Below are 14,241 nucleotides of genomic sequence, written 5' to 3' on the forward strand. Positions count from 1 at the left end.
CTAAGGAGAGGATGGTCAAAAACTGAAACAGGCTTCCTCGAGAGGAACTGTCAATTTCCAAAGCCTGACAGCATTTAGGAGGCATTTGGACAGTGTCCATAATACCATTCTTTAACTTCTGGTCAGCTCTGGTCAGGCAGATGGACTGGTCATTCTAGGTCCCTTCCAACTGAAATATTCTGTTTTATTCTCTTCTGCCAAGCAGTTAAACTGTACAGACAGGTAGTGCTGTTCCATTTCTGCTGCAATACTACACTGGTCTCCTCAACTTGTTCCCCCTTTTCTTCTGCACCTGCACCAGAGGTGAGAGGTGGTCTGGTTCTGGGAGATCCATTGTTTTTGCAGTGTTTGGTTTGAGATACTGGTCAAAATTGAAAAGTTGAACTCTGGATGAGGAACTGGATTCTTCTCTGATAGAGGGAGGCTCTCAGTCTGAGTCAGATCTATCTCTAATCCTTTTGTCCTAGTATTTCCTTTTATTGAATGGCTTCCTTATGTATTGAGTTCCAGAAATTCCTGGTTGCTGATACACATGGGAAACAGATTGCAACAGAGAGCAGATTTAATTATTCAGGTCTAGAATTAATGAGGCAGAACATTTTTTCTTCATGCTGTTTGAAAAGGGAGAAGAATCTTCCCTTTTTTATTTATAGGAAGAAGTTTGAGATCAAATGACTCTGAGCTGCCCTTTGATTGGTCATTCAGTGATCACTTGAGGAAAGAATAATGAACTGGGTTTTCCCCCCCCCTTCTTCATTTGAAAATCAGGTCTTACCAGTGCTGGGTGTTCAGGGGAGTTCTAAGACCATAGTCTTAAATGCTTCAGGAAGCTTATTTTAGGAGGGAAGACTTGACTGAATGCCAGTAGACAGAGCTAATCATGGGGACATCTGGATTCACTTCTTAACTCTGCTGCATGACCTTGGGTCAATGATTTAGGTCGAGTCTTTCCAAAATGTTCAGTGTTTGTAGGTACTTATGCTGGATTTCAGCATTACTGAAAATTAGGCTGTAACTGCATTCACTGTTTCAAATTCAGCTTTCCAAAACTGGGACACTTGTAAAAAGGAGACAGAAGTAAAATGTGTGCCCCTGTTTCCTCATTTGTACAGTAAGGATGGATAACTTTGTTTGTAGAGTGTGCTGAGACTTCCTGAGGTAAAAGCACTAGACAGGAGAAAGGATGGCAGCAAGCTGCTTGCAAAGAGTCAGAAAAGCAGACGTTCAGCAGCAATCAAAGGATGCTGAACAAGAACCAACCTTGCCAGAGTTCACCAGCTGAAGGGCTCCCCAGAGTGTCAGAGGACCAAGCAGATCTAAGGAAGGGCAGAAATGCTGGGGCCAAAGGTTGCTGGCTGTCTGCAGACTGAGTGTGCAGCCTCCAGCCCATCCAGCTGCCTCCCACCTGCTCCCACAGCAGCAGAGCAGCAGCTGAATCGTCCTTCCTGGGAAGGGACATCCAGAGCCACAGGGCTGATCACAGGCAGGGTGATGCAGGTGGAGCAAGCTGTGTGCTGCTAACAGACTCTGGTCTGTGTCACCCACAGTCACTCCAGGCATGCCAGACGGGGCACACCTGATGTGCAGGTGCGGAGCAGCTGTGCTGAACATCTGCTCAGACAGTGAAGAGCCCTGGCAGTGCCCAGCTCCTCTCCTGGGCAGGGCTGGGGCTGCTGGGCTCTGCCTGCTGTCAGGGCTGTGAGTGCATCACTTCCATGGTGCATCCTGGCTCCTGCCAGCCTTTAAACTGAGCTGAGGCACACTTGCAGAGCCATGGCCAGGGAGCAATGCTTGTAGACAGAGGACATTTATGAAGGAAAATCCTCCAGTCCACAAACAGCTCCTACCCTCTGGTGGTCCTGCAGGCTGGGAGTAGATCACCATGGAGCCAAGTCACACACAGTGGTTTTGCCCCACTTCTGCAGGGTGGTCCTGAAACCATCTGGGACCCATCTCTGACCCAGTTGAAGGTCCCTGCTTCCACTGTGCAGAGCAAGCAGCCTCTCAGGCCTTACATTTTATTTTTGCAATATGAGTTCAACCTCCAGCACAAGCAAACACAAAGCACAAGTGCTCATCTCCTTATCTGTACCATCCTTGAGCATCTGAAATGCATTTTATATACAAGATAGAGAAAGGCAAAGAAAAACAGCACAAAAATGTATTTTTTGAGGAGAAAAAGAGAACAGCTGAGGACAGGAATGCTATTATTGCCTCTTTCAATGAACTGGTAGTTGCTAGGAGTGTTCTCTTACTCAGAAAAGTAGAGAAGGTATTCAGTTTAATTAGATCACTGATTTTCTTTGCTGTCTAATGATTACATTTATTCTGTGGACAGGGAGAGCTCAATGAATAAAGGTAGACAGTTTAATGGCACATAGACTCCATGTAGCTCTCTGCTTAGGATGAGTTTCACCCATAGTAAATAGAAGAGGAATTACAAGAGGATTTCAGGGTGATGCATCCAAACAGGCAGCTTTGACATGTTTGTCCTTGTTCCTACCTTGTTGCCAAAACAAAATCCAAGACCAAAAAAGGACCCAACGAGCTCAGCGAATGCCCCCAGTGCAGGTGATGTGAGCTGTGCCCTCTGGGTGGGAGCAATGCACAGCAGCACCTCCAGGGAGCCTGGTGATCCCTGCTCCAGCTGGCACTCCCTGAAAGTGGAGCAGGAGGGGTCAGGGTGCCCAGCAGCAGCCTGGCAGGGAGATAACCCTGCAGAAGATAACCCTGCCAGCAGAGCAGAGTGCTGGCTTCTTTAAAACTGACCTTTGCTGGCTGGCTCTGATAGTGTTAGAACTCTTCTGAATGAAGCCCTGAAATGAGCCAGAATTTCAACACCAGGTTTGTGATCAGATGGTGTAATTTTTTTTTAAGCTGGAGAATCAATAGCTTTGGGAGGAATGATTTTAGCTTGTTAAGTCACTGTTTTCATTGCTGAAATTTATTGGGTTAACCTCCCCACACCCCCCACGCCTTTGTGATTTGCCAGAAAAGTGAATGTGATAGGGAGTGACCTGAGGCAGAGAAAGGGCTCTGTGCTCACTTCCCCTCCCATGCACCCAGCAGCAATGGTTACTAAACTCCCAAAATCAGGAGGTGAGCACTGCAGGAGTCACCTGAATGTCACCCCTGCTTTCCTGGGCAGAAATGGCTCTCGGTATTTTTTGCAAATTGCTCTGAAGTAAAATGTGTGTTTATGCACTCACCCCCACACACATGCATTTGCATCATTTGGATCAGCCAGAAACAGAAACGGAGCTTTAAGAGCTACAGGTTTTGGAGACCATTCTGTTCAAAAGACTTCTGACCATTCACTTTCAATATTCTTTCCCTGAAAACACACGATCTCAACTCTGCTGAAGGATTGACTGTGAACAACTACCTTTGCTCTCAGCCCACATGAGGGAGAGTCATGTTAGTATTTGAGGATTATTTGGCTCTTTGTCTGAGGCAGGTATGGTAAAGGATTGCTTATAGTTTGGATATCATCATTTCATATCACAACACACATTTATTTACCTTTCCTGTAGTAATTGAATGGCAACAAATGAACACAGGTATCCACCCAAGACTGCAGAAGAAATATTGTTTTGCTTGTGCTAAAAGTACAGTTTTGTATTTCCTAGGGTTGTGAATCAGCATTCTACTTTTTGCCATGTTTTGGGAATTTTAAGGGGCCATTAGACAAATTGGTAGAATTAATTAGATGCATGTTGTTCTTGTTACAGAAACCCCAGAGACATTTTGAATAATATTCTACAATGTTGTATCTTTACCCTGCAAGGTTCAGCAATTTGCTAGAACAGAGCAAACTTGGACAGCTATTTTCTCCAGGATTTGACAAAAATCCTAGAGAACAAAATGTTCCAGTAGTCATCTTTTCTTTTTAAGTATCTGCTAGTTTTTAATCCTTTTCCGCCTTTCATTTTGCAGAAGCAGCATGTATTGGTTGAAAACCAATCCAAACCAAAAAAAACAGAAAAAAACCCAAACAAAACAAAACAAACAAACAAAAAAAAAAGAAAACCAACATACCACCATTATTCCTGCCTGTATCTTTCAAGTCACTTCTGTGCTGAATCACAGTGTTCCATTACAGCCTTTTTTATGGTGTAATTGTTTCGTGTAATCCATTTTCTTTGGACACTTTTTAGCTTCTGTCTGAAGCTGTTCCTGCTGTAATGAATGTTGTCATAAATCTGTCACAGGTAACCAGCTAAATTTAGAGCTCAGTAAACCAGGGGAGAGTGTGCTGTAGATAAGAGCATTGGGATGCAATGCCACAGTAGTGGCACAAAAAGTCCACTTGTGGCAGGTGACAAAGGGGAAGCACAGAACATTTGGTTCCCACTGAGCACCATCACCCACGTTGTGGCAAACAAAGATGCTGTGAGGGTTCAGGTGCAGGCACAGCAGCCCCAGAGAGATGCAGGGTGTGCTGCTGCTGCTGCTGCTGAGGAGGGCTGGGCTGTGCTGGGGCACTTCCCTGGGCATGCAGGGTGGTGTTTGTGTCAAGCTTGGAGCTGCACAGCTCTGCCACTGACCTGAGGCACATCCCAGTTCCTCCAAAGAGGGTCTGACAATGGGACTGGGAGCTGTGAGACAGGACAGGACCCAGAGCTCCTGGAGCTGGACATTGGAGCCAAAACCCATCAGATCCCCAGCCTGATTCCTCAAGCAGTGTGTCCCTAAAGAGGAGAACCTGTCAGGCATGGGGGGCTCAGACCTGGGAAGCCAAGTTCCCACAGTGGAATGGCTGGGTGATTGTCAAAACTGAGATCATTGTACATTTTCTGTCTTTTGAGAAGAAGAAAGTGAAGAACGTGGAGGAGAAAATTAATGGAAAGATGAAGGCAGGTGGTATAAGAAACAGCAAGATGGAGAGAAACCATATTCAAAGGAGATCCAATTCTCTGAGTTGTGATCCAATGGATGTTAAATACAGGGATAAGTGAGGGAAGGGCAGAAAAGAGTGAAGAACAGCAGGAGGCAAGGCAAGGAGAGGGTGAAGTGGAGGCAGAAAAACTTAAGCAAGCAGATCAAATAACACAGATATGCAACTCCTTTGGCACACGTGGTTTAGTGTCTGTGTTTCTGTGTGATGCTCCATGCTGGGCTGTGGCACAGCAGAGGTGAGGCCGTGCCCATGGGGTGCTCTGGCAGATGGGGATGGCACAGCTGAGCTGAGCTGCTGTCACACAGTCACTGTGACACTGGGGCAAACATCTGTCCCTGTGTGACAGAGGATGGAGCACGGGGTGGGTGGCACAGCAGGGCCAGGGCTTCAGCAGAGCTGCTGATCCTTCCTGTGCTAAACAACCACAGGGACCCAGCCACACTGCTTGGTTTTTCAATTGCCATCTACATAAACATCAACTATGAACCACCACTTTACTGATGAGGTTAAATTCTGCCTTTTAAAAGTGAAATCAGCTGTTTTGCTGCCAGGGAGTTGTGCCCTCCTGTTGTCTCAAGAATAATGGAACATTGGTACACTGACATGTAAATCATATTGCTGGAGAATGTGTTATCTCTCTTATTTGTGACTGCATCATGGCACAAAGTGCTGCATCTTGTAATTGGGGGCTCTCTGGTGAATTCATTGCATGCAAAGTCTGTGAAAATTATTAGTACAGCACATTTCCATAATTAAAGTGTTTCTTATGGTATAGATTTGAAGACTCCTTAACTGCTGCATGTTACTTTAATGCAAAATTCTATGAAAACTCAAATACAAGCAGAACAAAGCTTCTATGCATAATGTTTTTCATTAGACCAGTTGTTGTAGCTAGTAAAAGCAGTCAAATCATCCTGGTTCAGGGACACTTTTAGGTGAGGGATGAAAGCTTTATTCATTGCTGATCACAAAGAAATGGACAGCATCTCTCACAGAAATATCTTTGCCCTGCCATGAGTGACATAACCAAATAACTAAAATTTAACCTATAATGAAACATTCATAGGAATTGCTGGTTTCAGGACACAAGTCTGACTGTTCCATTAAGAATTATCCTAAGGTAATGTTAATATTTTGATGGTTTGCAGCAAGTCAATAAATAAACATTTTCTTTACTCACAGGTTTGCAGTTTTAGATAGCTCCTGGAGTCAGATAGTTCTGTGAAAGAGAAAATTCCTTCTGCCGTTCTCTTTTCAGTAAAAAATGTGCCAGAATATAGCAGATAGCTTGGAATAATACTTTAACTATTAGTTGTTGACTGCAAAGTCCATTTGTCTTGTTGAGGCTGTCATTTGGCTACATTACCCTTTCTGTAACCCTGGAAACAACTTCAAATACTGTGATACTTGAAAAGTCTGAAATATAATGTACCGTTAAAATGCTATGAGTGGTTTTTGAGATTCCCTGTACAAAGGAAGGAAAAGATAATTTCCCTTTACAGGGGGCATTAAGCAGCGATGAATGTGCATTGCTTTGTGAGAAAGCTGATCCTCACCTGTTGTAGGTGGGGTGAGAAACGATGCCAGCAGCACTGACAAGTTTCCTCTTTACCTGCCCACAGAGTTCAGGAATCCCTCTCTCAAAGTGTTACAGAAGGGGATTTTCAGGAGGCAATAAATAAATTTTGATCCCTCTGGTTAATGCAGTTAAGGTCAAAGAGATTCTATCTGGATCTATTTAAAATACTCTTAACCTGCAGACATACTGCTGTCAGTAGTGCTAAGTGTCTTAGCTGGCTGAGCAATGTATACAACCCTTATGAAACTATTCTTAAGTATTCTGGTTACTATATTTAGCTCTGTCTTAGAACAAGACAAAAAGCACTTAGCTAAATGCAGTCCTGAAGTGCTTAATCCAGTTAAGATTATTTTGTCCTTAGGTGTCTTCTGCTAAGACTTTTTGTTGCTCACCGTCTCCTGCTGCATCATGCAGAAAGCTGCTCTGGGTGGCTGGGCCTGTGAATTCTTTTATGGGTATTTATTCTGTGAGCTCCCCCAGGTCTGCTGCTGGCTGAGGGCATTGCTCACTTTCATTAGGAAGCCTCATTCCTCTGGCAGCCCAGATCTGCTGCCCTGCAGCAGTGGCAGCTCCTCCTGGGCACTGGGGAACCCAGTTTGGGCTTCATTTCCCAGTTTGGGCTCAGTGAGCATCAGCTGGGCTGTTGGCACTCTTGGTGACCAGGACTTCTCTCAGCTTCCCAACAGTTGTTCAGTCCCAGAAGTCAGAGAAGTCTGACTCCTCAACAGACTTCTTCTGTTCTGGCTGGGTGGGAGGGAGGCCAACCATTCTAATGAGGCAGGAAACCCACCAGGCTTCCTGGGAGCTTTCAGTTGTTAGACAACCTGTGAGCAAAGTTTCCATAAAATAATTCTTTGCACTCCAAGCTTGGGAAGAATCCTTTTCTTTAGCTGAATTTTTGCATGGTCAAGTCTGCACACAAAGAACAATTTTTCCCTGATAAATTTTGATAGAACTTTCTGTATATCCACAAGAATTTTTTCATAATTTAACCCATTGCTTTAAAAATACTTTCCTTTATACCTGTGTATCTCTGAACTTATCCCCAGTCGCCAAATCTTATGTAGGGGGCATTCTTCTATAGAAGAAACAACTGAGTGATTTTGACAGAACAGTACTGAGGCATGAGCAGTGGGGATAAGAGCCTCAGCTCAATAGGGTAACAAATAAAATCACACACTCCTTTTGAACTGGAATAAAGCATGAGTGGGGTAGCACTGCTGTGAGAGCAGAGACACAGCAGATCCACTGAGTTTAAGTTTGCTGTGCAGGTGTTGTTTCCAGTTACAGCACCACTGGGGTGTCAGGAGTTACATGATATTTTCCCTAGATTTTGTGTGTCCCATCAGTAGCAAGTATTAAGGGGAAGCCTTGAGTCCATTCACAGCTGGATGCTTGTGACTTGTGCTGACTTTGCTGATGATGTTTGTCTTGAAGGAGGTTTTGGTTGCAAGATTTGATAGATGAGGTTTTCACAGCACACCAGGTAAACTGTCATATTTGGAAGAGCTCCAGCTGCTCCTCAGTGGCTCCTGGCCAATGGAGCCATTCTCCCACCCTGCTGGGTCACACAGCTTTTTGGGCATGAGAGCTCACATTGGCCTTCCCAGGCTGCTTCTGTGGCAGTAGGTGGTACCCACAGAGCCAGGAGCCCAAGAACTTAGTTTAACTCCCATTGCTCTGCTGAGCTTTCGTTAGTCATACTTGAACATGGTTCTAATTTGTGCTGGTAGATTTTTCTCAGCTTGAAGTGATTGCAGCTGTCCAGGCTGTCTTACCTGCAACTGTGTTTTAACTGGACTTGCTTTTCCTTGCAGGATTAATTTTTCTCCGTCTCTATTTACATGGTGATAAGAAGTGCTAATCCCACTCTGTCAGTCTGGACTGATGAATCTGAGGAATAGAACAGGTAATTTCTAATTTGGCTTGTAGCTTTTGGTGACTCAGACAATGAGAACCACTCCCTCTCTTTGGAGTGCATTCATAACAAAAGAATTCATACAGTATCTCCTGCCCAGGTCATCTGCAGGGAGGGAGATCCTTGCCCTGGAGCAGGGCAGGAAGGATAAAATTTTGTGGCTGTTGCTGTGAGCAGCATCCTTGACTTCCTGTCAGTTGTGGGTGGTTCTGGTTTGTGTTACTTTTGTAGCTACCAACATGTTTGAGTTTGGAGTAGTCTCTAAACAGAGAAAATCTTTTGGGTGTACCTATGGAAAAATGCCCCTAGAGTTCTGGGCAGCATGGGGTGTTTTGCAGGGCAAGTGCTCAGTGGAGATGGGGGGCAGATTGGTTCTGAGGGTGGGGATGGGTGTGATTTCCTCTTTGGAGGTGTCTGAAGGGCAATCCAGCAGAGCTGAACTGGGCAACGTGGTGTGGAGTGACAGCAGCTGCCTCACCTGCACCTCCCTGGCTCCTGTCCCTCAGACTCAGCCCATCTGAGTCACAGAAAGTCACCAGTGAAGAAGTTACCTTTGATTTGAATTTTCCATCATTTAATGGAGCTTTAGAGTACTGTGTCCTTATGGGAGTTGTTGCCACTTTTCTCCTTCCCTGGTTAGTGCCACGTGAGGAGGACATTTTAAACTGAAGCCTTGGGTATGAATCCCAGGACTCAGCTCAGATGATGTGGGAGCAGTCCAGCAGGGCAAGCAGCAGTCACTGGCTGCAGGATGCTCTGGATGGACCTGTCTATCACATAATCTCTTAGATATCCTGATAACATGCTGCCTCTGTTGCCTAATGCCAGTCCTTTAGGGGATTAGCACAGTTTCTTTCTCTTCTGTCTTTCCACTGGAAATCTCAGATATGTTTCAAGCAGGGTGGGCAGTGACTGAAATCAAGCAGTAACCTCTGTGATTTCCCAGAACAGGACCAGCTGTGGTGCTGCCTGCTGCAGACACCAGGGCAGATTTCTCTCTTTTTGGCTCTTGCATTTGGCAGGAAGATGCTGATTCCTGTGCAGAGATGGGTGCTTCAGCAGGATTCCCTGTCCTCAGAGGGCAGGACAAAGGCAGGCTGAGGGGCTGCCAGCTTTTAATCTTTCCCTTTAAAGTCCTTGTAGGTGGATGTTTGGGCATGTAGCAGCAGTCCCACTTCTCATGCCTCAGTAGCTGACTGAACAAGGAAGGAAAGACATACCAAGAGTGGAATTTGGGAAAGGGAAGACTGAAACATCCAGGAAGTACATCTTTAAGTACAAACCACTACACTCCATGTTTTGACATTCTGAGCAAGATAAGGAGTGTGTCTCAGTAACTGCTTCTGTCTTTCCCTTGCAGAGCCCTGTGTTGTGTAAACGAACTGATGGATGAAGATGAGAAGGACAGGGCAAAGAGGTATGACAGCATGCACTCCTGGGGGAGAACTGTAAATGCTGTGTTGTCCAGTGCTTGACAATGAACTTGACCCCACTGATGTCAGAGGCAAAGCTCCCACACAGTTTACAGGCTGTGTATAGCTGACCACAAGCAGCACAATTTAAGTTCAGGCTTCTTACAGAGTTTGGCCACCCCTGCAATGCGTTATCTGGCTGGGTGGTCTTTAAATTCCACTGCTGTGCCCTCAGGATCTCATGCTATCCCATGGCTATTTATTATCTTGAAGCAGGATTCCTGACCTGTGATTTTATTGGCACCAAGCAGTGCTGCCCACCTGGGGTAGAGCTCCCTTTGCAGTCCTGCTTTAGCCCAGGCCTGAGTTAATCTCTGTCAGAGAAGCTCTTGGCTCAGTTCTGTTCAGTCATTGTACACTAGTGCCAAAACAGAGATGGCTGTGAATGCTGGATCTGAGAACATCCAAATGCCAACCTGAGTATGAATGGAAATGCTTTCTGCATACCACCCTCAGTCTGGATCACAGCAAGTATGCATCATCGTGAATACACTTGTAAAGCAAATTAATTACTACTGGAAGAGGTTGTATGAAAAGTGTTATCTCAGATATGAGCACTGGAAAGAAAACTTTGGAAGGAACTAAATGGGTTTGCTTTCTCCTCTACTGTTTTTAATGGAGGAGGAAAGCCTAATAAATATTCTTGATTTGTCAACTGAAAACTAATTGTAATTCTGCAGCCAGACCTGTAACATTCCCAGTTTCATACATCACAGCAGTAGTTTTTCAAGACCACATACAAGATTTTATTCTGCAGTTCAGTTGCCTTGCACAGTGCTGTCATTGATAAGCTCCTTTTGTAAGTGCAAATCAGAGAAATACTTCACATTTTGACGTTTATATGTTTGTGTACTAACTGCAAAACAAAAGTTCATAAAAATTAAGTGAGCAAAACATGAATATGCATGAACACACTTTTCTCTTACTGGAGGAATTTGTCCCATAACACCTTCACTATCACTGCTTTTGAAACAATGGGAAATGAAATGTATGAAATGTATATCAGGATATGATCTTTCCCAAATGAGCCCAAATATGTGTTACCTCCAGATGTTCCTTGCTGCTGGTGAGTTCAGTCTTGCTACCAGCAAAATCTTTGTGTGCAAGCCCAATTTTAAACAAATAAACATTCCCAGCAGAGTTTAGATTCCTGTATCTAGTGTGTTTTTGTGGGGCAGGATAGATACCTCACCCTGGTTTGTGCTGTAGCTTCTTCATTCTGCTGAGTGGCATTTGTGCTTTTATCCCCAGGGCATCACGCAACAAATCTGAGAAGAAGAGGAGAGACCAGTTCAATGTCCTCATTAAGGAGCTTTGCACCATGCTGCAGGGCCATGGCCACCCTCTCAAGATGGACAAGTCCACAATCCTGCAGAGGACCATCGACTTCCTACAGAAACAGAAAGGTACTGGGGGTGCTGCCCTGCAGCAGCCAGAAAATGCAAATCCCAGGCATCTCAGGTGCCACCCAGAGAGGACAGGAGCCTGACTGAGGGGCAGAATAAGGGACAGTTGGCCTCAGGAGGTGGCTAGGGCTGAATACATTGCTGACCAGTTAAACACAGATTTGAAAAGATGCAGTGCTGTGTGCCTTTTACTGTAGATACATCATTACCCTCACTGGCCTCCACATCCCCTGGCCTGCTTTGTGCTCTCTCAAACAGAAAAGCTGAGGAACAGCACCCATGACAAAAGTCAGGGGAAAGAGTATTCTATGCCATCTTCCCAGGTCTCTTGGATTAGGAGATGATAAGCCTGTCCTGCTGCCTGGGCACTCAAAACAGCAGCTTGTGAAACAGCTCCAGAGTTGAAGGGCACAGCTCCAGAATTTCAGATACCCTTTGCTGACAGGAATGCTCTACTACTCTAAAATTAGCTCATTGATCTTAATTTTTAAGGTTATCTTCAGGCCACCTAAAATGTCTCCATTTCCCTTTCTTGATTTCTAATGCATTTGTATTATGATAGCATGAAAAATGACTGTTGCATGCAAGAAGGCTTTGTGTGAAGAATGATATAAGGATTATTCCTCTAACAGCCTCTTTAAAGAAATCTTACTTGAAAATGAAAAAAAAATCCAAGTAGCATGAGTCATGTTGCTTTTTTGATATTTTCTCTTTAAGAAATCACAGCACAGACAGAAGCCTGTCAGATTAGACAAGACTGGAAGCCTTCATTTCTTAGCAACGAGGAGTTCACCCAGTTGATGTTAGAGGTAAGAAGAAATTAAATAGATTAGTGAGAAATAATCAGTTCAGTGGAGTAGATCAGGGATATACAGTTCTTTTTCACCTGTAGGTCCCAGTGTTAATGATTTCTACTCTGCTGGCACACACAATGCAGACCTGACAGAGACCAATGTTGTACTAAATGCTTTGCAGACACAGAAGTAAAAATAAGATTGCTTCCCCTTGAAGATAAATGGCTTTTGGTTTGGGAATCAAGGCTGATTTGGCCTGGTGAGAGAGGGAAAAGAGAATTTCCTTTTCTCAGAAGAGCCGCTAGAGCTGGCGGTTTTAGGAAAAACTTGAAAGGGCCTGAAAGAAGCAGAGCAGCTCTGTTCCTCCCACATGCCATTAGGCAGCAGCACTGCCTGTGCTGCCTCTGCAGCTGCTGTCCTCTCTCTGGGAGTGCTGCCTCTTCTGCTCGAATTGCCTTCAAGTGCATTCAGGAAAACAGCTCTTACACTCCCACCTCTGAAATGCTGTGCTGATCTAGAAACGTCCCCCAAACCCACATTTCTGCCTGGCTGGTGTGGCAGGGACACCTCCTGCCCTGCGTGGGCAGTGCTGCTCTTTGCCCCACCAAAAGCAGGGTGGATGCTGGGCTGAGCTGGGAGGTGCTGCTGTGTCTCAGCTACTCCTTTTCATCAGGATGTCATGACTCACCTCTCTGGAAAAGTCTGTTCATTCTTTCTGGGAATCTCTCTTGCCAAACAAGCCAGCTTGTTCCAGCTGAATCCAAACAAGTTTCCCCCTTAGGCTGGAAGTGATGGGGGAGAGCAAGCCCTCTAATAACTGCTGGTTGGACTCTGGCAGACCAGTGAACAGTTTGCTTAAAATTAGTGGGATTTTCCCAGAGAGCACCCAATTTGAGCAAAGGCAGAGTGTGGCAGTGAGGTGAGGAGATGGGGAATGCTGCATTTTTGGTCCCTGTAGCTGAGCTGCAGAGCAGCCTAACGGTGTCTTTAGAAGAGCTGGCTTTGTGCACAGTGCTGACCAGCTATTAAACCTCCCAGATCTTGATGTTAGGGAAGAATAGGGACAGACACTGCATAAATGGTACAAGGACATACTGTGAAGAATAGGGAGAACACAACATCCAAGGGGAAGAGCACAGGCAGTGACTTAAAAGGGACAGAGAGGTTTAACTCTGGGACAGAAACCACTGTGAATGAGAAAGGGGAAACAGAACAAGCCTAAAAATTGTTTTGTCACTAACCTTACAAATCAGTGCTTTAAGCAAACTAAATAAGGCTTTAGATCCTTTTCATATTGTCCATAAACTGTTCAAAATACATAATTGTATCATTTTTCTGTCTCTGCTTATCCATCCACAAAGCTGGATTTGCCATGATGATATCTGACATCTCCTTACGCACTGAGTTTGTTAACTATTGTGTAATTCAGAACACATAATGAAGTGACTGAAGTCAGCAGGATTGTGTGGGTGTTGAAATTCTAAGGATCACTGTCTCACTTCATGTTAAATAAATACTCACTGGGTGAAAAATACAAGTCAATTTAATAATAATGAGAATGAGAAAATAAGAATATAAAAAGAATGTTGAATTAGATGGCATGTGTAATTTTTATTTTTCCACATTGAACTGTCATTTCTTTGATTAATTTCTGCTAGGTTTAAGCTGTTAGAAGCATCACTAAATAATCAATGAATCTAAAATATTTTAAGTTTTTTCATTGTATAATTCTGTTTTGTTCTTTTTTTTCTTTTTTTTTTTTCCTGTCTATTATCATTAGGCACTGGATGGCTTTCTCATTGCTCTTACCACTGATGGGATTATTATTTATGTGTCTGACAGTGTTTCATCTCTGCTGGGACACTTACCGGTAAGTTCTGACAATGCAATTCCCTGAGGCTCATTCCCTCCTCAGTGCAAATCAGTCAGTGCAGGGCTGGGGATTGGTTTTGTCCAACCAAAGAGGGAACTGACTGTGTGAGGGAGGTCAACCAACAACCTCTTGTGGAGTTTCTCAGGTTCCTGTGAATAACAGATTCTCTCCCAGGGTCTGTGAATTAGCTTAAAAAAACCCCAACTATGCAAAATCTCTGTGCTCATAGCTCATCACTTGGCTGTCCATCTAAAGGTCTGGGAGGTGTTTGACCCACCAGGTTAATGGAAAATCTTATG

General features: G+C 44.4%; 1 protein-coding gene across 1 annotated transcript in view; it reads left to right on the top strand.

Moving 5' to 3' along the window:
• PASD1 (PAS domain containing repressor 1) overlaps positions 1-14,241 on the top strand; it is a 50,350-nt gene that overhangs the window by 14,935 nt on the left and 21,174 nt on the right. The window contains exons 2-6 of the mRNA XM_058814117.1: positions 8,297-8,388; positions 9,758-9,814; positions 11,121-11,275; positions 11,993-12,084; positions 13,850-13,939. Of these exons, the coding sequence (XP_058670100.1) occupies positions 9,783-9,814; positions 11,121-11,275; positions 11,993-12,084; positions 13,850-13,939 (369 nt within the window). The 5' untranslated portion in view covers positions 8,297-8,388; positions 9,758-9,782. The remainder of the gene's footprint in view (positions 1-8,296; positions 8,389-9,757; positions 9,815-11,120; positions 11,276-11,992; positions 12,085-13,849; positions 13,940-14,241) is intronic.

This window comes from Ammospiza caudacuta, chromosome 14, assembly GCF_027887145.1.
Source record: "Ammospiza caudacuta isolate bAmmCau1 chromosome 14, bAmmCau1.pri, whole genome shotgun sequence".
Lineage (NCBI taxonomy): Eukaryota > Metazoa > Chordata > Aves > Passeriformes > Passerellidae > Ammospiza > Ammospiza caudacuta.